Source organism: Chanodichthys erythropterus, chromosome 11 (genome assembly GCF_024489055.1).
Source record: "Chanodichthys erythropterus isolate Z2021 chromosome 11, ASM2448905v1, whole genome shotgun sequence".
In the NCBI taxonomy this organism is placed as follows: Eukaryota; Metazoa; Chordata; class Actinopteri; order Cypriniformes; family Xenocyprididae; genus Chanodichthys; species Chanodichthys erythropterus.
In genome coordinates this window covers 30,439,077-30,465,288 of record NC_090231.1, presented here as the reverse complement: position 1 = coordinate 30,465,288, position 26,212 = coordinate 30,439,077, and the positions used below count along the sequence as shown (strand labels likewise).

General features: G+C 35.8%; 1 protein-coding gene across 2 annotated transcripts; it reads left to right on the top strand.

Moving 5' to 3' along the window:
* The first annotated feature begins 890 nt into the window (after positions 1 to 890).
* On the top strand, positions 891 to 26,125 carry dpep2 (dipeptidase 2). 2 transcript variants are annotated; one of them, XM_067402311.1, is made up of 12 exons: positions 891 to 1,024; positions 3,962 to 4,104; positions 4,310 to 4,436; positions 14,288 to 14,417; positions 17,001 to 17,142; positions 17,359 to 17,428; positions 18,143 to 18,319; positions 20,157 to 20,241; positions 20,353 to 20,428; positions 22,461 to 22,596; positions 24,566 to 24,706; positions 25,643 to 26,125. In XM_067402311.1, the coding sequence occupies exons 2-12, from the start codon at positions 3,971 to 3,973 to the stop codon at positions 25,706 to 25,708; spliced, it is 1,284 nt and encodes a 427-aa protein (XP_067258412.1). In that variant the 5' UTR covers positions 891 to 1,024; positions 3,962 to 3,970; the 3' UTR covers positions 25,709 to 26,125. The 2 variants fall into 2 exon arrangements, with proteins under 2 accessions (XP_067258412.1, XP_067258413.1); XM_067402312.1 differs by having other exon boundaries at positions 974 to 1,024; positions 3,962 to 4,014.
* Positions 26,126 to 26,212: the final 87 nt, after the last annotated feature.

Here is a 26,212-nt window from a genome sequence, read left to right as displayed (position 1 = left end):
TCTTCAAGCAAGAAAACCTGACTAGATAGTACAAGTCCCTATTCAGCACAAAATACCTTTAAATGTTTAGCAAATACTGATTTATCATCAGTAATATCAGCATTTATATCTCCAACAATAAATATACATGCTAGTATTTAAGTGTTGCATTTCAGATAAATGCTGTTCTTTTGAACTTTCTATTCATCAATGAATCCTGAAAAAAAAGTACACAACTGTTTTCAACATTGATAATAATCATAAATGTTTCTTGAGCAGCAAATCAGCATATTCGAATGATTTCTGAAGGATCATGTGACACTGAAGGCTGGAGTAATGATGCTGAAAATTCAGCTTTGCCATCACAGGAATAAATTACTTTGTAAAATATATTCAAATAGAAAAGTTATTTTAAATTATAATAATATTTCATAATATTACTGTTTTTACTGTATTTTTAATTAAATAAATGTAGCCTTGGTGAGCAGACGAAACTTCTTTTAAAATCATTAAAAATCTTACCGATCCCAAACTTTTGAACGGTAGTGTGTGTAATATATATATATATATATATATATATATATATATATATATATATATATATAGGATTTATACATTATAAATATAAATACATTATAAATATGCTAATATATATATATATATATATATATATATATATATATATATATATATATATATATATATATATATATATATATATATATATATATGACAGTCCAATTACCATTGACTTATGACAGTGTTCATGTGCCTACTAAGAAACACGCGGAAGGGGGCGACACTTCATCGAAGGCCACAGCATCAAGCGTTTCACGAAACGCAATTTTTACCGGGGAACCCAGGAACGCGATTGGGCTAGTATTGGGCGATTTTGTAATGCAAACCTGGCAACCCTACATAGGACAACATGTGCAAGTATTTTAAGTTCCGTACAGGAAAACCGATTACACCACTCGGCATAAACAACTCAGCATAATCAAACTCAGCAAGTCCATGATTACTTTTAAGCAAGCCTCCTGACGCGGTGAGTGATAATAGTATTACTGTACTGTGTATTTTATGGATGGACATTTCAGGCGTGTTTGATACTATTTGGCATAACGGAGTAGGGGAAATCTGAGCCGTTACTAAATTTCTTTTTTTTACCGTTCATTGCCTTTTCTTCCCTGGACAGTTAAATCTACTATAAAAAACTGTTGAACATCTTCATCGTTTTATCCAGGAAAAAAAATAAACGCATGGTAACTCACAGCGAGGCGTTTTATCACAACATTAGGCTATTGGCCAGTGTTTTGAGATGTTAAGAAGAATGCAAACTAAGTATAAAATAGCCTACTATCTAGTTTTTTTAAGCTGTATGTTCCATAATTTATTTTAATGCTGGGTCATTCTACAGAAACGTCCACTTTTGGAATGGCAGGATGTCTTAAAGTGTGTTTCTTTCTCTAACATTTAAACTTAAATGTTAGACTAAATGACAGCTTAATGATTTAAAATAATAATAATAATTTTTGTGTGCATTTATTTAAAGAAATGGCCAAGTACCTTTTTTTGTCATAGATGTTACATTCTCTGGCAATTTTAAAGGTTTTTATGAAATATTTTTTCTCAATTATTTCAGCACATGCAGTCAGAATTACAGAAAAATAATGAGAATGCAAATGATAAGGAGATTATGTGTTATTTATTTTAATCAGGTTTGATAAAAGTGCGATTGAATGATGTTAGTTCATTTGCGCAACCATGTATTTGCTATAACAATAAAAAAATACTTGACAGTTATAAACAAGTAATGATGCTATCCTTGAGTCATTGAGCCAGAAATCATTGGATGTAAAATTATGATCATGTCACAAATGACATTTTATTTAATGTGACAGACAAAAAAAATAGTAACACCGGTGACACAATGAATCACCAGTGATGCATAGACCAAAGATCCTTATTCTTCAACTATAATTAAGTAGATGGGACTGAATTGTTACATTCATTATATATTTTATAATATTTATTCCACATTTATTCCAAACCTTCCATCAGATGGCCTGTTTGATCTGTCCCTTCACCATTACACTGACTCAGTTGATTAACTAAACAACGTTTGATAGCAAGAGCTTTTCTCTGCACGAGTTAATCAATAAATCTAACATATGCAACCAGTTAAAGGCACAATATGTACAGTAGGATTTTTGGATTGAAATATCCAAAAACCACTAGAACAATATTATATATTTTGTTGACTTGTGTACTTCCCTTTTCCAAATGTTTACAAGAATGTTTAAATCCAGAGAAATAAGCAATTTTAACCAGGACACAGACTGTGTCTGTGCGTCGCCTATCAGTGACATCATACCCTCAATTTCTGGTTTTATTTAGTAGAAACCATGGAAACACCAAAGACACTTTATATTCCTCATCTATGATATATGATATACATATATGTTTTATTAGACAGATGAGTAACTATTTGGATTCATTCATTGACTGAAAACTAATCATGTTATATACCTTTTTGTTTAAATTTCGTTTTCTTGATTTACAGCGAGTGCCATGTTTTACCATGACTATCAATCTAGCTTACTGCAGTGTGCAACAAGTGTCTCATAGCAGCTGCCAGGCGAACGCACAGAGTAGCATTATAACAACTTTCAACACACAAATGTATCTAATATGATAAACCGCACTGCATTACCCAACATACGCTAGAGCAAAAAAAGCAGAAGTGGCGACTGTGGCATAATAAAAGTTCTGCTGCTCTCGAGACGTGTGTCGTGCTCGTCTATTATTAGCAATCTCTCCAGTGGTCTCGTTCAGCTCCAACATCACTCGCCCTGCTCTGCTTCATATAACAGTAACTTTAAAGGGTTAGTTCACCCAAAAATGAAAATTCTGTCATTTATTATTTGTCCTCATGCTGTTCCACACCTGTAAGACCTTCATTTATCTTCGGAACACAAATTGAGATATTTTTGTTGAAATCTGATTGCTCTGTGAGGCCTCTATAGCCAGCAATGACATTTTCTCTCTCAAGATCCATAAAGGTACTAAAAACATATTTAAATCGGTTCATGTGAGTACAGTGGTTCAATATTAACATTATAAAGCGACAAGAATATTTTTGGTGTGCCCAAAAAACAAAATAACGACTTGTTTAGTGATGGCCGATTTCAAAACACTGCTTCTTGAAGCATCGGAGCGTTATGAATCAGTGTATCGAATCATGAATCGGATCGCGGGTTAAACCGCCAAACTGCTGAAATCACGTGACTTTGGCGCTCCGAACAGGTGATTTGACACACTGATTCATTATGTTCCGAAGCTTCCTGAAGCAGTGTTTTGAAATCGGCCATCACTAAATAAGTCGTTATTTTGTTTTTTTTGGCGCACCAAAAATATTCTTGTCGCTTTATAATATTAATATTGAACCACTGTACTCACATAAACTATGTGTTTTGTGTTTTGATACAAACTACAAAGCCATTTTCATCAACCCTATCAAATACAAATTACAAAATACTATTTTGTATTTGAAATACGTATTTGAAATACATGTATCATAAATACTGCCCATCCCTGGTCTGGAGGTTACGGTAGCCTATGTTTTCATTACGCATAACTCATTTTTAAAATAATGGAAATAAATAAAGTACACCTTTTGAAATCAGCACAGGCAACCAGTGCTACAGAAAACAAGCTTAAAAATTGGATATTTAAATAGAGCTGAAATATAGCACTTATGACAACCTCCCCATGTGACAACTATCCCAGGTCTCTCATTCATCTATTTCTTTCTTGCATTTTACTTTAACTACATTTTATAGTTCATAGTGGAATCTGATGCGAGTAGAAATTTATAAATACATGCTCTTTTGAACAGTTTTGTGTTACAGTGCGTGTCTGTTGCTTGCAAATTATGACTTAATTTTAATAGAGCAAATCCTTTATGACTTTTTATTATCAGCATCGAAGGATGTTCATTTATAAAGAAGCAGGCAGTGGCGCACGGCTACCATGGTTCGTATGCACCCTTCTCTCACTTCATGGAGTAATATCCGAAACCAGTAGAGCACTGGATATAATGAGAAAATATCCACTAATTGATGGGTAGGACTCCCTTATCACTTTCACTTGCTTATGTTTTTAATCTGTACTTTAAACATAACTGGTTTATGATATATAACTGAGAATACTGAATGGCAGATTACTTCATCAGGTTGTACTATAGTTATCAAACAAAAACACCACCTGCTATAAAAATGATGTAGTGATGTATTTTGATTTCATACTGCTTTTCTTTCTCTTTACTTAGACACAATGACCTTGCGCTACGTCTGAGAATGTTTTATAACAACGAATTGAGCAGGGTCAATCTGCATAGCATTTCTCATGCAGCTACAGATATCAGTCGCCTCAAAGCTGGTCATGTTGGAGGGCAGGTAATTTCTGATTTTGACTTTAATTTTTGACTTAAATATCCTGTACTTAGATCTGCTACTTACTACAATTTGTAAATTTAAAGTCACAGACCTACATTTGTGTGTACTGACTTGTTAAAGACACAGACAGATCAAGTGCTGGGCTTGATGCACAAAGTTGCTCTGCTCCAAACTTTAACAGATCTGGAACGTTTTTGCAAAGAAGAGTATAAAAATATTCCAAAGTCAAGAAAAGCCAAGCTGATAGACATCAGCTATCCTAACAGAATGATTGCTGGAATAAAATCAAAGGGTTCTTCAACTAAGTTGTTCAGATGTGCACACTTATGCAGTTAATTATTCCAAGGCCTGGTTTCATAGATAAGGCTTAGATTAAGCCAGGATTAGTTCAATTAGGACATTTAAGTAGGTTTCATAAATGTACCTTATAAAAAACATTACTGGTGTGCATCTTGAGCCCAGAAAATGGCACTGGCATATTTTAAGATATGTCAGTGCAAGTTCTCTTTCAGATATTTGCACAGTATCTCACTATGGGAAAAGGCTTGGGGTGGAAGCACCAATCATGACAGTGATGCAGGAGTTTTTGGTGTCTTCCTGTAAAGATCCTTTTGGGAAGCTATCCTCAGGAGATCCTCGCAGATAGTGGCCAGTAAACAGTTCAATTAATGAGTCTGTGTTTTTAGGTACGTCTCCGAAAGTGGCTGTTTATTCCTTATTCTTCCGAGGATATATGCACTGTCAAAGTGAATATTTTTCTTCTGCTGTCTTTTATTGTGGGAACTAGACAAGGCTGCTCAGCATACCCAGTGTACCTGGGGAAAGATAATACTCTGGGGTTGGGAAACACGCCGGCGCGTTTTACTGGATTTTTTTCACAAAGCAGCAAAATCAACTTAAAATACACCGTCATATTTTGTCTTAGAGACAGAAGTAATATATCAATTGAAACTATAGAATGTCTTCTTTTATTTGTGTACACTCAGAGTAAAAACAAAATTTTGTGCTTCTGAAGGAAGTCCATTCTGATAGTCCTCAGAAAATGAACTGTAACTCAGTGAATATAAGGGGTGACCCCGAATAGTCGACGATTCGAATCTTCGATAGGAGGAGCCTGATTTGACTACCAATCTCACAGTCGAATAGTCGCAGAGATGTTATGAGACGAGATATGGGGGCGCTCAATATCTGATTTTACATAGACATACCGGTTCTTTCCCAATAGGTCAATATACAGCCTATTATGTTAATACTGTAAATAAAAATGTGAAAAGAAAGAAGCTTTTAATAAATATTTTTAATATGCGTGAATAAATCCAACCTGTGACCGATTTAAGTTTCACTTCCATGATCCGTGACCGGCAGATGAGCATCTTTACGGCAGGGATTAAATCTTCAATAATGTCTGGGATAAAGTGTACAATTGAATGCACTTTGAAATTGTAAAAGATGATCAAAAAAACGTATGATGCAAGTTGTGCCAACAGCTCATGTCCTAGAACTCAACAGCGACAAACACTGCGGTGCGCTTCTGCCGGCCAACGAGCTGACTATAGCGCGCTATTTGAAAAGACTCAAACGGACACAGGCAGATCGCGTGAAAGACAGTCAGGTAAGGTAGCTACAAATGATTTCAAACTATTTTAGACGGATGTAATTTGATTTTTGGATTCTGTTAATGTTTAGCTAAAAAGCCTGTCACTCCAGTTTAGCATTTTTTTGTCGATCTGCAGTTAAAAAGACAAGTTGACAATTCTAGGCTATACTTTCGTTATTTTAATAATTTCTTTAATTTTAATTTATTTATTGATCACTCTGGGTTACCTAATTTAACTATTTCTGGCTTGTGTTTTGAATATGTTCCCCTGCACTTCAGGTATTTTGACTTGATCATATTTCATTTTTTAAAATAGGCTATGTTCATTTATTAAAACGGTATATTCTGTTCTAATTCAATTCTGTAAATTAATGTTTGATAAATGTTAGATTTTTTTTAAATTAAATTATTATTATTTTTTTTCGTGATTACTAATCACAAAAAAATGACACATATGTTGAAATGTTGAAATGTCAGGTTTTAAATCATGTAAGTCAAGTCTAAAACAAATATTCTATGTTTATTTAATCTGTATGAAAATAGAAGGTCAGACTTTTGCGAGTCAGCTCATTATCCACTAATGTGGCCACACCCATGGATCTATTTAACTATTTCTGGCTTGTGTTTTGAATATGTTCCCCTGCACTTCAGGTATTTTGACTTGATCATATTTCATTTTTTAAAATAGGCTATGTTCATTTATTAAAACGGTATATTCTGTTCTAATTCAATTCTGTAAATTAATGTTTGATAAATGTTAGATTTTTTTTAAATTAAATTATTATTATTTTTTTTTTTTTTTTGGTGCATCAATGTTGCACTGTAGATTAGTTAAAACTTGCTCGCACAGACAATTTAGCCGATGTAATTTGATTTGCTGACATATGGAATGTATATCTATCTGCAGTGTGGCCTTTCTGCAGTTATTAATATATATATATTTTAAAGTTTATTGATCCAAAATGTTTTTATTCATTTGCTTCTATATCCTTGACAGTGATCTGTATAGGTTACATCGTGGCTGTGAATGTTTATCCACATTGCCTTTCATTTGTTTAAAAAAGATAAAATCATTGTCAGTTTCATCTATCACTTGACAGGCAGTTTGGTCGGTTTATTAGAAAGACGTTTCTCTGTGCTGTGTGTGAAAGAGAATAAAAGTTGTCTTAAGCCGCGGGTAGATTATAGCCAGGCCTTACTTCATTGTCCAGCTCCATCTCGTGCACAGTGCAGCGCGCAAACCTTTCAAAGTCCATGCGCACTCTCTAGTGGACTGCTGTTTTTCAAGCAAACTTATGATTCGATTTAGTGATTACTAATCACAAAAAAATGACACATATGTTGAAATGTTGAAATGTCAGGTTTTAAATCATGTAAGTCAAGTCTAAAACAAATATTCTATGTTTATTTAATCTGTATGAAAATAGAAGGTCAGACTTTTGCGAGTCAGCTCATTATCCACTAATGTGGCCACACCCATGGATCGCGCGCTATTCAAATGCAAATTCTGAGGTGTTACATTCAACACAATGGACGCCCCTGTCAGCTTGGAAAAATGCATCAAGCTTGGTCAGTTTCATGTCAGCTACTTTTTATCGTTTTATCGTTTGAAGAATAATTCTAAAAGGATTTACCTCAGTGGAAGAGCTGTTTTCACATTTTAATTTCAAGGATCAACTAGATCGAGCCAGTGACTGTGAATGGTAAGTTTTTTTTTATTATTATTATTCTTTAGTTCTTTATTCTAATTGTGATATAGTGTCTGAGAATATTAAACCGCAAGAATACTGTTTAAATATGAATCCTGCAAGTTTTGTGTCTCAGTGTGAATTAATGGTGCAGATTGACTTACATTAGTAAATTGCCATTGCTATTCCCAAACTATATATGCTATATATATGCTATACTGACATGAGGGAAATCGACTGAAATACGTAATAAATACTGAAATAAAATGTGTTAGCAATTTATTAAACTGCACATTAACATTTAGGCTCTATAATATAACAAGTATTTTAAAGTAGCCTACTGTATATTAAAATAGAAAACCATTATTTTAAATTGTAATATTTAACAGTATTGCTGCTGTTTTTTCTCTGTATTTTTGATCACATAAATGCAGGCTTGATGAGCATGGGACTTCTTGTAAATAGTAATGCATCCTATGCATCTTTTGACTGGTACTGTAATTTAAAATATAGGCCTATACAAAATTTTCTTCTCATGATGTGCAATTATGTGCATGCATGAGATCACGAAAATCATGTTTTCTATTAAGAGTGGACATTATATTAACATTAATACAATAGCTGATATGATCCTGTTATCAGCATGCTCACAGGTTTTTTTCTTTTCTCTCACAGCTTTGAGAATCATAGTGACCAGATACTGGCCTGCATTGGACTGCATGCATATGATACCGAGATCACTGACTGAAAGTTTTTTTTTTTTCCCACATATATCTTTATTTCCAGGTAAAACTGTGTACTCAAAATGTTTCTTTGACTCTCATTTATATAGTTAACTATATTTTAAATAAACTTCAAACAAAAAATGATATATGTATTTTCTCATTGCATTCTTTCTTAGTTGACTCAGTCACATTCCTGACCTAATGGCTCATTATGCGGCTCATTAAGGGCAGGGTCTTGATCTCCTCAGATGTGAATCACAGCGTTATTCATAAAGATTCACCCTCTTCGCATATGGGCTCCCTAAACAAAAAGTGTCTTAGAAATTTAAAATCAGTACATTTAGTATGCATTTTGAGGCCTTATTTTAGTGACTTTTTGTTTTGTTTTTTCAAAAGCCATGATATATGTAATGATCTCAAAATGTGACTTTTATTAATTAATATGTTTATAAACAACTGAAAAAATCACAAATGTCAGGGCATGTCAAAACTATTCCAGGCCCCCAAATCAGCCTCAGACTCCAGAGGGTTAAAGGACGGAATCTCTCCCGAACCTCTCCCTCTCTTTGAATCAGACCCCTTGGTGGGGGATAAAGAGGAGGAGGAAGATGATGAGACAATTTCATCAAGAAGATTTAGAGAAATATGAAGAGGATGCAATTCTCCCTCCTAATCTCTCCTCCAGGCCTGGCAGTAAGACAAGTGAGAATCCCTTCCCTATACAGGGAGACTTGGATCATATTAAATTGTGTAGGACAGCAGCTGCTAAACTCTCTATTGACTGTTCATTGCAACAGGAAGACCAGGGCACAAAGAGATATTTATATGATAAGAAGATGCTGTCGTTGCACAGAAATGCGTCGTTTTTGGGACAAGCCTTTCTTTCATAAGAGTGCCTGTTAAAGGTTACTCTAGGCTGGATGTACGTAACATGGAGGAACTGGGGATGTCCAACTCATTTGGAGAGCTTAGGCTTCAAGATAAACAAGACAAAAAGCTGCTTGGTGCCCACATAAGAGATAATTTACCTGGGTCTCAGACTGAACTCAGACCTGTATCAAGCGTTTCTGTCGGAGGAGTGCATCAGGTCAGTTTGGGGCTGTTTATCCCTTTTTCAAAAAGGAAACCGAGTTCCATTCACAATTTGTTTACGTCTTCTGGGGCTGATGTCCTTGACAGTTTCTGTCATTCCACTGGGACTGTTGCGAATGAGGGAGTTCCAGCACTGGACAGCGGCGCAGTGCTTGTGTCCAAAACGCCACCTCAACTGCAAAATGATAGTGTTGTCACTGTGCGTGCGCACTCTCCGTCAGAGGGTCAGACAACACCATGGCGGTGGCATACATAAATTGCCATGGAGGCACATGCGCCCCTCAGCTTCACAGTCTGGCACGGAAACTGATCATGTGGGGCATGGAGCATTTTCATTTACTACGGGCAATGCATGTCCCGGGAATAATAAATGTGGGGGCGGATCTCCTGTCCAGAGGAATTCCTCTGTATGGAGAATGGACTCTCCACCCTCAGGTAGTGAGCCAGTTGTGGGAGAGGTTTGGCCGAGCTGCTGAAGATCTCTTCGCCTCGCACAAAAACACTCATTGACCTCTATTCTTCTCTCTGGCAAGAGACAGTGTAGCTATGGGTGTGGATGCTCTGGCGCATCTCTGGCCAAACACACTACTGTATGTTTCCTCCACAAAATAGCAGTTTTTAATTTATAAACTTTTTAACTAGTGCTTAGTCCATTTTATGACTGATTGTCTGTTTTATATTTAATACTGTAAAGATGCTTGCTTTAAAGCAGTCTATTATATAAAGTGCTATTTAAATAAACGTGCCTTCACTGAAGTGCTGAACTGCAGAGCTGGTGCAAACCACATCCATATCGCTATGATCAGATGCTTTCTTTCTGCTGTCATTTTTTTGTGTGTGTGTTTATTTTGTTACTGAGAGGAAACCTTGCAGTACATACTACATATTCTATCGAACGCCTCTCTCAACAGCACTGATGGCATCGGGATATTAAGTGAGCTCTCAGATTCAATGCGTTTCACGAGTTTTGGATTATAACATGGCCTGTTTTGCAAACAACTGACTCTTGTCGATCTCCTTACTGGTTTCTTTATGAGTCCACACACTTCAGCTCTGTATACCACGGGAGCAGAATAATTCTATAGTCTTGTGAGCTGGGTTTGCTAATGCTAAAGCTAATACTAGCGATGCACCTTATGCTTCTCCGGCAACGCATTAGTTTACGTTCTGAGATAACACTGCCATCTAGATTGGGTTGCTGCACTGTTCGTACCATGCACACTTCTTTATATGCCATGGCACCAGCCAATCAGAAGTATTTCCAAATCCACGCAACCATATATATTGTACCTTAGTCTGCAATCGACAAGCTCCGAGATGTGAAATCTCTGTTATCCCTCCTCCTCCCCAGCGCCACCTGTAGAGATCTGCTACGGGGTTCTACCATTCTTGCAGCAGCCTTTTCTTTGTTGTTTTATTTGCCTAAGCTGAACAAATTTGTATTTGCTCAGCAGCAGTAACAGCAGCAGTGGCGTAGCAGATCTCGTACGCCAAAATCAAGCCATGTATACTTCATACCCCATGCCAATAAATGCTGGTTGAATTTAATCCATTGCAAGAGTTGTCATGACTGAAATTCTTTTGTCTCGATTATTTTCCGTCAATTGACCAAATGCGCTTGCATAATGATCTGAAATAATTTGGATTTGTTCGGACCACTCTGTCACTGAAACTGTAGTTGTTTTTCGGTCAGTAACAACAAATACAGAACAAACAGTGCTTCATGTATTTCACTAGTTTACTTTGAACTACACAGCACAGCCCACTGGATAATGGAACGAAAGCTTAAAGCAGCCGTGTTTATTTTTAGCATTGCGACATCCAGTAAGAAACGTTTCAATTCGACACACACCACACTTCACCACACTTACAAACATTTACCATATATGAACTGTAGTAATTTACCATGGATTGTGGAAATGTGGAATATTTATATTGAATACCATGCTGTAGCCATTTATATTGCAATATATTTATTAGCTGGGAAGGGAAATATATATTTTACCTGCATTTAGGCATATTTTATAGGCCTATATAACATATCATAATATAATATTTGACAGTGCTAGTGAGTTGCCATGTTTGGTTTTACCTGTGTTTACCAAGTCTCACTGTCAGAATATTTCCATTTAAACCTATATTAATTATAGATAAAATAATTCTTTGCAGTGCACGGAGAAGAGAAGCTGAGAATGAAGTAGGGACCACCATCAGTGTTATATATTTAGAGAGGAAGGACTCCTTCACTGTTGGAACTGACAGACGTGGTGTAATTGGTGCTTCCAGGATTAGTCACTCCCAGAGGCATTTCCCATAGTAAAATACCTCACTCATGTTATCATTGTTTGAAAAACAGCAGTCCATGAGATAGTGCTCACAAACTCTTTCCAAAGGAGTATAGGCTGACAACTTTTATTTTCTTTCACACACAGCACAGAGAAACAACTTTCTCATAAAGCGACCAAACTGCCTGTCAAGTGATAGACGAAACTGACAATGATTTTTATCTTTTTTTAAACTGAAATGAAAGGCAATGTGGATAAACATTCACAGCCACGATGTACAGAACACCACACAAAGATCTAGAAGAAAATTAATAAAAACATTTTGGATCAATAAACCTTAAAAATGTATATAAATAAATGCAAATAGATATGCATTTCACATGTCGGCAAATCAAATTAAATCGGCTAAATTGCCTGTGTGAGCAAGCTTTAACTAATCTACAGCGCAACATCAATGCACCAAAAATCAATCAAAAATTTATTTTATTTTTACGAATTATCGACTATTCAGGGTCACCCCTAGTGTTTTTGTTGTTGTTGTTGTTGTTGTTGTTTTCTCTTTGGTTATCATTGGAATTCCATGAGCCAGATTTATTAACAGCTTGCGCCAGCGCAAACCCTCGTTTGGCTTTAAACTACTGTCAGGGTTTACTAAAGACACGCAGTGCAAAATTAATGCTGAAAAGGCGTGGACTGAGTGTTTTTTTGTTTTTTTTTTTGTGGCTGACCTAATTGCATATGCATTTGTAGGAGTTTCCCTTTCAGACACAAAATTTATGGGAGGAGAGTTTTTAAATGAACCGCGCAATGTAATTTACTAATGTTTGCACTAGTCAATTTACTGGTATTTAAGCCATTATTTATCGCCCAAAAAAAGCCCAATTGTTTCAGCTTGGAGGAGACACTGCAGAGAACAGAGAGCACATGGTAGAAGGGAGAAAAATATTTTCCACTCGTATTACAGTTTTTCTCAGTCGCTTTGGTACATTTCTCGAATCAAACTCACAATTTGCAAAACAGTAAGTGCATTTCTCAAAACAATTTGTACAAATAGCAAAACCCCATGGATAACCTGCAAAAGCCACTCTCTTACTCAAAATCCTTAGTTCATCTCTCAAAAGTAAATATCTGTGTCAATGAACATGTCAGTGCCATCAGAATGACAAGTCCTTGTGTCATTGTGTACGGATAAGACAGTCAAATTGTTTAGTCATGTTCTCAATATAACCGTTTACTCTGGAGGGACGTTCTGATAGAAACTATGGCTAAAGTTTTGATGACAATTATTGTCAATTATAAGTTACATCTTAGTGTATGTGTGAGTGTAAAAAATAGAATGGAAAAGATTCAAATTTACTCTCTTACTGTTTGTACTGTATTTTATTGACAGAACATGTCATTGAGTCATTGAGTCATATCGTTATTGAGTCATTTCATGTCGTCAAGATTCACCTGGGAGCAATTTACCAATTCAGGACAGATTTAGAAAAAAGTCTAATGGAAATATAGAAAGTATAGAAATATGCTTGACATATTATGATAACTTGTTCAACCATTTTGCATGTAAAGACTTATGCTATGAGCTTGTGCCTAAATGTTGTGGGGGGTGAGACTATTCAACAGAGACCCAATATAATACATTTTGATCAACATGACAGAAGCAACTGATAATGTAGGAAACAACTGAGAATTGTACATAATCATTTGCATGGATGTACCAAAGCATTTGCAACTTGTTCAAAGAAATGAGAAACTGCTTTTTTGATGTGCACAAGTGACACAATGATGTGAGAATTGAACAGGTAGTTTTGAGAATTTCAATTCTGATCTGAGAAATGTACCAAAGCGACTGAGAAAAACTGTAATTTCTTTGGAATGCCAGAGGAAGACGTTATCTATATATTACATGTAACAAGTTGCGCCTGTGTCGACCGGCACTTAATGAGCATCAGCTCTGCTTATTTACGACCCAACGCTAATTTGCACTTCTCTTGTTAGATTGCGTTGGTCATTATGTAAATGATTTGACTGTGTCTGTGTTCTTTAATTTGTACTTCAGCAGTAGATCACATGCAAAACTTGCCACTCCCATCGGCGCATTTGTGGAAATGTGCTCTCACGCTAATTTGCCCTGTTTAGTAAATCTGGCCCCATATGTTGTAATTTTTACATTAATGGTGCAAAAATTCTGATATGATTTATCATTCTTAGATTTTTTTTTTTTTACATCACAAAAACCAGCTGTTTTTAACAGGGATTTTTAGATATACTGTATAATTTCTTTAATATGTCATTGTTTTCACTGAAGCTGCCAATTGCTCAAAAAAGTGTTTTACAACCCTTCCTTAAAATAATTCATTGAACAGTTTGGACTCACAAGTGAGTGTCCAGATTACTCTTTTTTTTTTTTTTTTTTGTCAGTCAGTGCCAGACTGGAGAGAAATAAGCCCTTGATATTTGTCAGGTTTTTTCAGCATACGTGTTGTGCACGGCTCAGGACAAGGATGCTGTCAGACTGACATTGGAACAGATTGATGTAATTCGTCGTGTATGTACTGAAAACTCATACCTGGAACTGGTCACCACAGCTGAAGGTACTGTAGCCCCCCAACCTCCACCTGACTAGTAATATTCTGTTAGAAATACTCATGCTGTAATATTAATGTTTATAGATTGGAATGTCATCTAAATTAAAAAACAAACAGACCAAAAAAAAAATTTTTTTTTAGATTTTGAGGGAGATCTACAGTCTGTAGAAAACTATTTGACACTGTCTTCCCATGACTGATATTTCTTCTAGTCCAGACATGTCTTCTCTATTCATTGCATCAATAAATCAATAAAAAAAAAGTTACAGGCATCCGTGGTTCCTGCCAATTGAACACAGGCTTCACCATAACATTGTCATGTATCTTCTTGCAGTTTGTTGCTTAAAGGGATAGTTCACTCAGAAAAATGAAAATTCTGTCAATTATTCACCCTCCTATAAAAATGGTCATTTGAGAAATGTTTTTTTTTTCCCTCCCATGCAAAGGATTTCAATGGTAACCAAAACTGTAACACTTTACAATAAGGTTTCATTAGTTAACTACTTTAGCTAACATGAACTAAGAATTATCAACACTTCTACAACATTTATTAATCTTAGTGATTATTTCTCAACATTTACTAATACATTATTAAACTCAGATGTTGTATTTGTTAATAGATAATGCACTAACATGAACAATCAATGAACAACTGTTTTTTTTTATTAACTAACATTAACAAAGATTAATAAATACTGTAACAAATGTATTGCTTATTGTTAGTTCATGTTAGTTAATACACTTAACTAATGTTAACAAATGAGACCTTATTATAAAGTGTTAACACTGTCAGATTACCAGCATTCTTTAGAGAATTTCCTTTTGTGTTTCACAGAAGAAAGAATTCATACAGGTTTGGAAGACATGAGGGTGAGTAAATTATAGAATTAAAGAACATTTTTGGGTGAACTATGCCTTCTGGTTTCTTTGGTTTTCACATAAATAGTCTCTGCAGGGAAACTCTGAAAATAGAAATCATAATGACATAAAATTCCCTTCATTGTTGCAATAGACGTCGGAAGTCCAGAGAGGATGTTGTAAATTACCTCCAGCGAATTCCAATTAACAATCTTGTCCACACTTGCAGTGTACGTGAAATGAGAAGAGACTATGCAATCTCACCAGCTACTGTACCTGCCTAAGGATATCCTCACTCAACATGATTGGACCAGTGCAGGTTATATGTAATGCTGTAAAACATCCAGACTGCATTTCATACTGTTCAAAAGTTTGGGGTCAGTAAGATATTAAAATATATTTTGAAAGAAGTCTCTTATGCTCACAAAGGCTGCATTGATTTGATCAAATCCAGTAAACACAGTAATATTGTGAAATATTATTACGGTTTAAACAACTTGTCTATTTAAATAACCATGAAAATAGCCATAATTGTTGATATGGCAATAAAAATAAACAAATAATCTATTTAAATATATTTTAAAATATAATTTATTCCTTTGATGGCAAAGCTGAATTTTCAGCTGGCATTACTCTAAATCTTCACTTTTGAACAGTAGTGTTCTGTGTAGTACTCTTGAGTGACATAGTTTCAGAAAATTAATATTCTTAATGTTTAAATACAGAATGCGGTTAAATTGAGGAGTAAGAAGTAACTGACATAGTCAAAATATACAGTAACAACAATGGACTTTGAGGATCACCTTTCAAACAAGCATCAATTCAAGACATACGTTTTGTTTATTTAATTTTTTTATTAAGACTTGTTTTATCCATAGACATAATGATTTTATACTCTACATACTATACATTCTATCTCCTACCCTTACTGTCAGGTCTTTATTCTCAGTTTTCCCACCACTAGTTTGTTCCCTTTCCTTACCCTGATTTGAGTTCATTGGTCCCAGGTGTGTCTTGTTAATTTGTCTCGTTTGCCCCTTTGTTTGACTTGCATATACTCCCTGTGATCTCCCTCAGTCTCTGTCGGTTCTCGTCTGTATTTTACGTTTGTGTTGATGGTGTTTCTCTTGTTTCCTGGACTGTTAATTAAAGTCTTTCTTGCTGCATTCCTCCTCATCCTGAGTGTTTAGCCACCATGGCACCCGACACTTACAGAAAACATTTAGCTTTTTTACTTTTTCGATAATGATAACAATTTATTATGATTTATAAACTGTTTTCCTCATGGAGACCAGAATTTTGTCCGACCCATGTCAATAATTTCAGGTTTTACTATCCTTGTGGGGACATTTGTACTCCACAACGTAGGGAATACCTGGGCCAAACAAACCAAAACTAGTACTGTATTAATATAATGTAGTTAGACCTAAGACCATGACAACATGACAATGGACATACGTATTTGTTTGAAGACTGAACAGTGTCAGCTAACTTTAGCTAAATGACAAGTGCCTGGTTTAGCAAAAACTACAGCTGTATTTGTCCATGATCACAGCACATGATCTGTTCACCTCATTTTACGGAAATATAAAAGCACTTCTGTCCGTTGTGTTCAAAAAAATTATTATTGATGTGGAGAGGAGATAAAAATAAAAGGATTACATATGGTTTTTATATATTTGTGTCTTTCAATTGTCGATAAATATTTTTGTGGGTGAATGTGTGTTTAAGGAATGAGGAATAGTGCAAAAATTGCATGTCTCATCAGTGTGGAGGGAGGCCACTCCATTGACAGCAGTTTACCAACACTACGCATGTTCTACCAGCTTGGAGTAAGATCCATGGCCCTCACACACACCTGCAACACGCCATGGTAAATACTCACCATACATGTACAACACGTGCTGAAAATAATGTGTAGAGTCAATAAAACATGTTTTTTAATAGTGAATTGAGAGAGGAGCACAAATACAACACATACTGCATACTTACAGACATACTGTCCCAGAATTGTATTTATTTATTTATTTTTTTTGGTCCATTTCATATAGTTCAATTATTAAACTTTCTTCTGTTCTGTCACTTGTAGGGCTGAGAGCTCATCTAGTTTTTACTCATTTTACCAGCGGAAGAACAACAGCTTGACAGAATTTGGCAAGGTAAGGTTTTTTTGGATATTAGTCAATAAATCAATATAAAATAAAACCGATGTGGATTAAGTTAATATTAGAAGATATTTAACCTGAGATAGCTGAACCAAAGTTACAGTTGTATTTAGTGGGGAATTTGACCCTGTATTAAAGGCCTCTTTCGACTTCTATATTTGGAAATCCCTTTCTTTTGTCCTCTTTTTGAACCCAAAGACAGGCTAAAAAAATGCCTTTGATCATGGAAGAAATAGTCACGATGATGATTTTTATATCCTGTTTGTACAGTAGTTCATTGTTCTTAAGAAAATATTTTTTGTAGTTTTTTGAGCATATGTGTGCTAAAATTGCTGAATTTTTTGCTACCTACTGTATGAGATATGAAAGATGTCCATCTAAACATCATTATGCTGTTATGGACAGTTAACCTATTATGTGATATGAATCAAGTACATGAAAAAAATCTTCACACTCTTCAAAATCTGAATCTACTCAATCAAAAAAAAAGCTGTTTTCATAATTATGATGCATATACTTGTTTTTGAAGTGTAACAATTATCAGTACATATTTTGCAGTGGAATTCACTTTGGCACTGATTAAGTTTGATTTACATCATACATCATAAAAATTTGAATTAAACAGAATGGATCAGAACTAACTTCTTTGCATTAGTACTTAATGAATTTAATCATTTTCAAATGTCTATCTCCACCTGCTCACCCCAGGCAGTGGTGGAAGAGATGAACAGGTTGGGAATGCTGATTGATCTGTCTCATAGTTCCTGGGAGACAGCCAGAGCAGTGATGAAACATTCTATTGCTCCAGTTATTTTCAGCCACTCCTCAGCCTATGCTATCTGTAACAATACTCGCAATGTACCTGATGACCTGCTGCAGCTTCTGGTGAGACTGATTTTTGGTTTGCTACATTAAGCCCTATTTGGTCAGGACTAGTTTTCATTGAAGACGTTAGAGAATTTTGTGTTTCACAGGTGAACTTTGTGACTTTAATACTCTCAAACTGTGTGTGTGTGTTCAAATGTATGTGATTGCTGATATTGTAGGCTACTATCCAAGTGCTTTTCCTCATGTGTTTTTTGACCTACCTGAGAAGCTGTTTGTGCACCAATCATCCACATGCTTTCATTTTTTTTTATTTTAAATAATTTAACATTTAAATATATTCCAATGAAAAAATAAAAAATGACAAAATTAGGGCTGACCGATATATCGTATGCGATTGTCACACGCATTTCGTCAGTAAATCCGGTTCCCTGATTACGGCGAAACCGCCATCACCTGCTTTCAACTGGAGCGCCATTACATAGACAGAACCATAGATCACTGACAGCTACGCAATAGCGCATTCATATCGCAGATGAATCGCCTTCGATAATGAACGCGATATTGCGTGGCTTGTCAGTGAACTACGGTTCTATCTATTAAATGGCGCTCCATTTGAAAGCTGGTGATGGTGATTTTGCGGTAATCAGGGAACCGGCTTTACTGACGAAATGCGCGTGACAAAAGCATGCGATATATCGGTCAGCCCTAGACAAAATTAATAAATAGTCAAATTGTGGAAACTGCTACGACTTCTCATTTTAAAGGTGCCCTCGAATCAGAATTTGAATTTACCTCGGCATAGTTGAATAACAAGAGTTCAGTACATGGAAAAGACATACAGTGAGTCTCAAACTCCACTGTTTCCTCCTTCTTATGTAAATCTCATTTGTTTAAAAGACTTCCGGAAAACACTCGGATCTCAACATAACACCGACTGTTACGTAACAGTCGGGATCATTAATATGTATGACCCCAATATTTGCATAATGCCAGCCCATTCGACGCATTAGACAAGGAAAGGCAGTATTAACGGCTGGATCTGTGCACATACAAGGTAAGCAAGCAAGAACAACAGCGAAAAATGGCAGATGGAGCAATAATAACTAAAAATATCATGATATCATGGATCATGTCAGTGATATTTGTAAATTGTCTTTCTAAATGTTTCATTAGCATGTTTGTAATGTACTGTTAAATGTGGTTAAAGTTACCATCGTTTCTTACTGTATTCACAGAGACAAGAGCCGTCGCTATTTTCATTTTTAAACACTTGCAGTCTGTATAATGCATAAACACAATTTCATTCTTTATAAATCTCTCCAACAGTGTGTAATGTTAGCTTTAGCCACAGTCAGAGCATATAGTCTCAAACTCACACAGAATCAAACGTAACCATCAAAATAAATACTTTACTCACATAATTCGAAGCATGCATACAGCATGCATGACGAACATCTTGTAAAGATCCATTTGAAGGTTATATTAGCTGTGTGTACTTTGTAAATGCGCTGTACTATAGTCGACAGCTCGTGTGGCAGAGGAAGCGCATCTTTTAAAGGGGCCGTGCTGAAAAAAGGGCACCTTTAATATCAGGTGTCAGCTAAAATATTTGTCTAGATTTCTCTGATCACTTATGTGAGTTTATTACAAACTGCCACTTAACTTTATACTTTTATAAAAGTTTATTCATATAGTGTTTTTATAAAACATTATAATTATATCAATAAATAATTCATAAAATTACTTTTCAATTCATTAAAAGTTAGTAAAATATACATCATACGTGATGCACGCAAGCGCAGCAGATGACCTTCTGTAATGCTTCTGTAGTTCCGGTACATGACATCACAGACATTGGGTGATATTCTTGTAACTCAACTGTCTTTCTTTCTAGAAAGCAAATGGTGGGCTTATCATGGTGAACTTCTACAGACATTTTGTAGCATGTTCAGATACCACAAATGTGTCTATTGTGGCTGGTAAGACAGACATACATTTTTTTTGTTTGTTTTTTTTTGTTGTTGTTGTTGTTGTTTTTACATTTATTTATTTATTTGTTTAGTTAAGTTTATTATTATTTTTTTTTTTAGATCATTTTGATCATATAAAGGATCTGATTGGTGCTGAAAGCATTGGGATTGGAGCAGACTTTGATGGAGCACAAGGGCAAGTAAACATCTTATCTATATCTCACCTATATTTACGTTACAGAAGTCTCATGCATAAAATACACACTTTTTTGCGTTTATTTACCTAATGTGCCTCCATGGAATCCATGCTTTAATTTCAGCAAAAATCTTCAATGTTTTCTGTAGAATATTACAACAATACTGTTTTACACATGTGACCATTTATACAGCGGGTACGGAAAGTATTCAGACCCCTTACATTTTTCACTCTTTGTTATATTGCAGCCATTTGCTAAAATCATTTAAGTTCATTTTTTTTCCTCATTAATGTACACACAGCACCCATATTGACAGAAATACTCAGAATTGTTGACATTTTTGCAGATTTATTAAAAAATAAAAACTGAAATATCACATGGTCCTAAGTATTCAGACCCTTTGCTGTGACACTCATATATTTAACTCATGTGCTGTCCATTTCTTCTGATCATCCTTGAGATGGTTCTACACCTTCATTTGAGTCCAGCTCTGTTTGATTATACTGATTGGACTTGATTAGGAAAGCCACACACCTGTCTATATAAGACCTTACAGCTCACAGTGCATGTCAGAGCAAATGAGAATCATGAGGTCAAAGGAGCTGCCTGAAGAGCTCATAGACAGAATTGTGGCAAGGCACAGATCTGGCCAAGGTTACAAAAACAATTCTGCTGCACTTAAGGTTCCGAAGAGCACAGTGGCCTCCATAATCCTTAAATGGAAGACGTTTGGGATGACCAGAACCCTTCCTAGAGCTGGCCGTCCAGCCAAACTGAGCTATCGGGGGAGAAGAGCCTTGGGGAGAGAGGTAAAGAAGAACCCAAAGATCACTGTGGCTGAGCTCCAGAGATGCAGTCAGGAGATGGGAGAAAGTTGTAGAAAGTCAACCATCACTGCAGCCCTCCACCAGCCCTCCACCTTTATGGCAGAGTGGCCCGACGGAAGCCTCTTCTCAGTGCAAGACACACGAAAGCCTGCATGGAGTTTGCTAAAAAAACACCTGAAGGACTCCAAGATGGTGAGAAATAAGATTATCTGGTCTGATGAAACCAAGATAGAACTTTTGGCTTTAATTCTAAGCGGTATGTGTGGAGAAAACCAGGCACTGCTCATCACCTGTCCAATACAGTCCCAACAGTGAAGCATTTTGGTGGCAGCATCATGCTGTGGGGGTGTTTTTCAGCTGCAGGGACAGAACGACTGGTTGCAATTGAGGGAAAGATGAATGCGGCCAATTACAGGGATATCCTGGACGAAAACCTTCTCCAGAGTGCTCAGGACCTCAGGCTGGGCCGAAGGTTTACCTTCCAACAAGACAATGACCCTAAGCACACAGCTAAAATAATGAAGGAGTGGCTTCACAACAACTCCGTGACTGTTCTTGAATGGCCCAGCCAGAGCCCTGACTTAAACCCAATTGAGCATCTCTGGAGAGACCTAAAAATGGCTGTCCACCAACATTTACCATCCAACCTGACAGAACTGGAGAGGATTTGCAAGGAGGAATGGCAGAGGATCCCCAAATCCAGGTGTGAAAAACTTGTTGCATCTTTCCCAAAAAGACTCATGGCTGTATTAGATCAAAAGGGTGCTTCTACTAAATACTGAGCAAAGGGTCTGAATACTTAGGACCATGTGATATTTCAGTTTTTCTTTTTTTAATAAATCTGCAAAAATGTCAACAATTCTGTGTTTTTCTGTCAATATGGGGTGCTGTGTGTACATTAATGAGAAAAATCATTAGCAAATGGCTGCAATATAACAAAGAGTGAAAAATTTAAGGGGGTCTGAATACTTTCTGTACCCACTGTAGATGTTTGGCTGATTTGATAATGTTTTCAGCTACCAATAAGACTATAGTACTCTCAGCACCATTTAACACATTTTTCAATATTTAAATCGATTGGGAATAATTCCACACATATCTCTGAGAATCACAAAGAAAAGCATGCAGATTCCATGTGGCCCACATGGCTTATGCCCCTTATCTTTATGTTTGTGTGTGTTTACGTGTACCGGTGTTATAACAGATTTCCTGAAGGGCTGGAGGATGTCTCCAAATACCCAGCACTAATTGAGGAGCTGATATCAAGGAACTGGAGTGAGGAAGAGCTGGCAGGAGTGCTAAGACTGAACTTCCTTAGAGTGTTCCAAGAGGCTGAGATGGTCAGGAAATAATTTCTTGTGTTCAGTTCCCAGTTCAATTAGGTCAGGAAAAGTATCTATAATTCTTTAGGGGTAGTACAAATATAGACTGTAGCACACACATAGTAAAAATAATGGTTCCTTTGCAGTGATGCCATAGAACCATTGTTAATTCCCTAAAGAACCTTTCAGTGAACAGTTCTTAAATTAACCTTTTTTTCCTTTTAATAATCTGAAGAACCCTTTTCCACCATGAAACTTTTCTGCAATGGAAAGGTTCTATGGATGTTAAAGGTCTTTCAATAAAAGGACCTTTATTTTTAAGATTATTGTATACTTACATATATGTTCTGATATATTGCTATATTCACAGAAAACCAAAAGGAGATTCACAGGTGCTGAACTGAAAGGAAGGAGACAAAGGAAGATATTTGGAATGTCTGTAACCAAGCAAATCTTGACCCCCATTTACTACCGTAGTAGGAAAAAAAAAATACTATGGTAGTCAATGAGGGCGAGATATGCTTGGTTACAAACATTCTTCCAAATATCTTCCTTTGTCTCCTTCCTTTCAGTTCAGCACCTGTGAATCTCCTTTTGGTTTTCTGTGAATACAGCAGAACTTTTAACTCTTTGAAGGTCTTCTCTTCTTGACTGCTCTTTCTTTTGGCACTGGCAACTCCAAAAGACAGCCCTGCCAAATCACTTCCTAAGCTTTATATATATATATATATATATATACACACATTCTTAGATTATCTTATTCCTCTGTCTCTTCCTTTCTTGTACTACAATGGTGGTCTTTACAGCCAGATGGAAATTCCTCCCAGCTCCTTTTATTTATTTATTTTTTAAAAACTCCTACTGCCTCTCTGACCTGCACACAGTGATCCCCATTAATTTATCTGATCACTGTAAACTTAAAGTCCCACGTTGTGGGGAAACGCATTTTTGTGTTGTAGCACTGAGGAAATGAGCACCTATGACCCATGTCTCTGAATGACAACAATAGGCAATGAGACAGAAGCAATAGAAGTGATACTTCCTCATGCATAATGCTGCAATTATGGTCCAATGATTGGACTGAATGGGCTCTTTCTCATGAATAAATGCAGAGGAGCGCTCAGAACCGGCCTATCTGCACACTCTGAGACTTTGCTTTTCAAACCGGAAGTACGAAATTGCTCTGAAAAATGCAAGAATAACCAATTTCCACATGTTCATAAACTTTACAAGTGCTATTAGTGTTATCAGTGACATGCAACCTGTACATATCTGTTCACATCTAAAAAAAAAATGTGTTGTGGGGTTTCATGACCCTTTAAGACCTATGCTCTTTACAGCCACATACAAAATAAAAACAAACAAAAAATAAATAAACCACAAACTTTATATTTTCTCATCTTCCACCCTCAGCTGACCCCTTCAAATTACAGTTATTGCAACACCCAATAAAAAACAGCACCTAAAACATTAGGTCCCAAATCTGTCTCTTATTTTCCCCTATCCCTAGTTATCAGTGAACTGGTGCAAAACCAGAGTACCATAACAGAAAGAGACCTAGCATACACATAAGCATATCACACCTTACCATGCTCTTCTTGATAAGGTGTGATAAGGTTCCTCCAAATGTCAGTGCACTGGCTCTGCACCTTCAAGAGATTTAATCTAAATGCACTCAGTTTGGACCACAACCAACGCAAGGATTTTTGTGCACTTGTTTTCCCCCTTAGCCTCACATATCACTTCCACAAGCTATGTGACTTTAATTTGCTTTTAGTTGTAGATTGTAGATCTTTAAATATATTTGGAAATTTCAAAACACTTTTTTTTTTAAATCAACATTTTTTTTATATTAAAAAAATATTATATTATATTAAAGTATATTAAAAGTATATAATTCAGTGTGGTCACAGCACATTTGGAAATATGTTAAATATCTCTCTCTCTCTCTCTCTCTCTCTCTCTCTCACTGTCTCCATATGTTCAGGCACGTGATAAAATGCTAAATACCCCACCCAGCGAAGCTGAAATCCCATTTTTGGATGCAAACAACAGCTGTCGTGCAAAGCTTACTATTCCAGTCAAGACCGACAGTAGCTATCGAAATGGAAAAGCTCCATTGATGCCTGTAAGAGCTATTGCCTGGTTTATCGTACTTTTGATCCAGTTACTGTAATCTTAACATCAAAACAACGAATCATCCAGAGACACTCAAATCCAGAGACAATCAAATGTTTTACGGCACTGCTTTGAGATTGCCTTGCCAACGCTTGATTTAACGCTTGATGTAAATTTGCTGACTGAAACTGACACTCAGGTCTTTGACAATTTTGGAAACTTATGTTTGGTAAGAGTTTCTGAAGAAGACCATAGTTTATAATGGTTTATTAATATGCATAGCTAGTGTACAGATCACATTTCTGTAAATTAATATAAAAAAAAGAGATTTATGTTCAGCTCATGAGATTACAAAATTAAGTAAAAAACAAACAGCATTGTTGCATCTCATACTGCCATAGCATATCAGTTAAAAAGGCATCGGCTTCTTTCATTCTGTCTGGTGTTTCTTTTTTGTAGCAGTAAATATAATAAATATTTTTTAATTAAATAAGTTTTATTATTATTATAATTATTATTATCTGTTTCCAAACACATTTCTCAAACACTCCTTTTACCTCTTACCTTGGACCAATAAGTAATCCCACCTCCAACTGACACCACTGAGCAAGTTGACATGTGGAACTGCTCAAACTTGAAGATTAAACACTTGGAAACACCACAAAGCCATAATGTATACTTATACACAGTGCTGGGCACATTACTTTAAAAAAGTAATTAGTTATAGTTACTAGTTACTTCTCACTAATAGTTAGTAATGGAGTTACATCATTATAAAAGGAACTAATTACCAGGAAAGTAACTCAGTGGCTGCTTGCCTCACAGACATGAGAAATATATCTATAGAAAGCTTGAAATGTCTACTTTTAATAGAAATAATTCAAAACGAAAAGAAATAGGCTACTCTGATTATGTAATCCAAATTAAATGTACATTTTCTCTCTAGGAGAGTCCAATATGCGGAGATGATGAGAGTCAGCAATGTCAACTTCAACTTTGCATCCGACACTGATTCAGAAAACATTACTTTATTAATAAACAATTAAAATGTCTCCTTGCTGTTTTTGTCACATTCATAATCATTACTTTTGCCGGTTCTTTATGGCAAACTTTATGCGTGCTTGAGTGCTTTATAGCCTATATTAAACGCTCATTATTATGGTTTATTCTATCCAGTATTTAAGAAGTTAATTTAATATAAATGTGATTAGTCAACTAATGGCTTAAATTAACAACTATTGGTCGACTAGAAAAAACATTTTTGACATTTTCGCAGCATGTTACAATTCTGGTTTGAGCTTGCACTCCACTCGCATGCTCTGATACACACACAGAGAGAGAGCCTGCATCATACATTATTATCAGTTTAAAATTATATTTGTGTATGACTAACCTGTACTATTTCTTTACAACAAAGCGCTTTGTAGGTATATCATCTCTAGTCACACACCAATCATCATCAGTTAGCATGTGTCCCACCCCAACACACACACCAGAGATAAAACTTGGCAGGTCC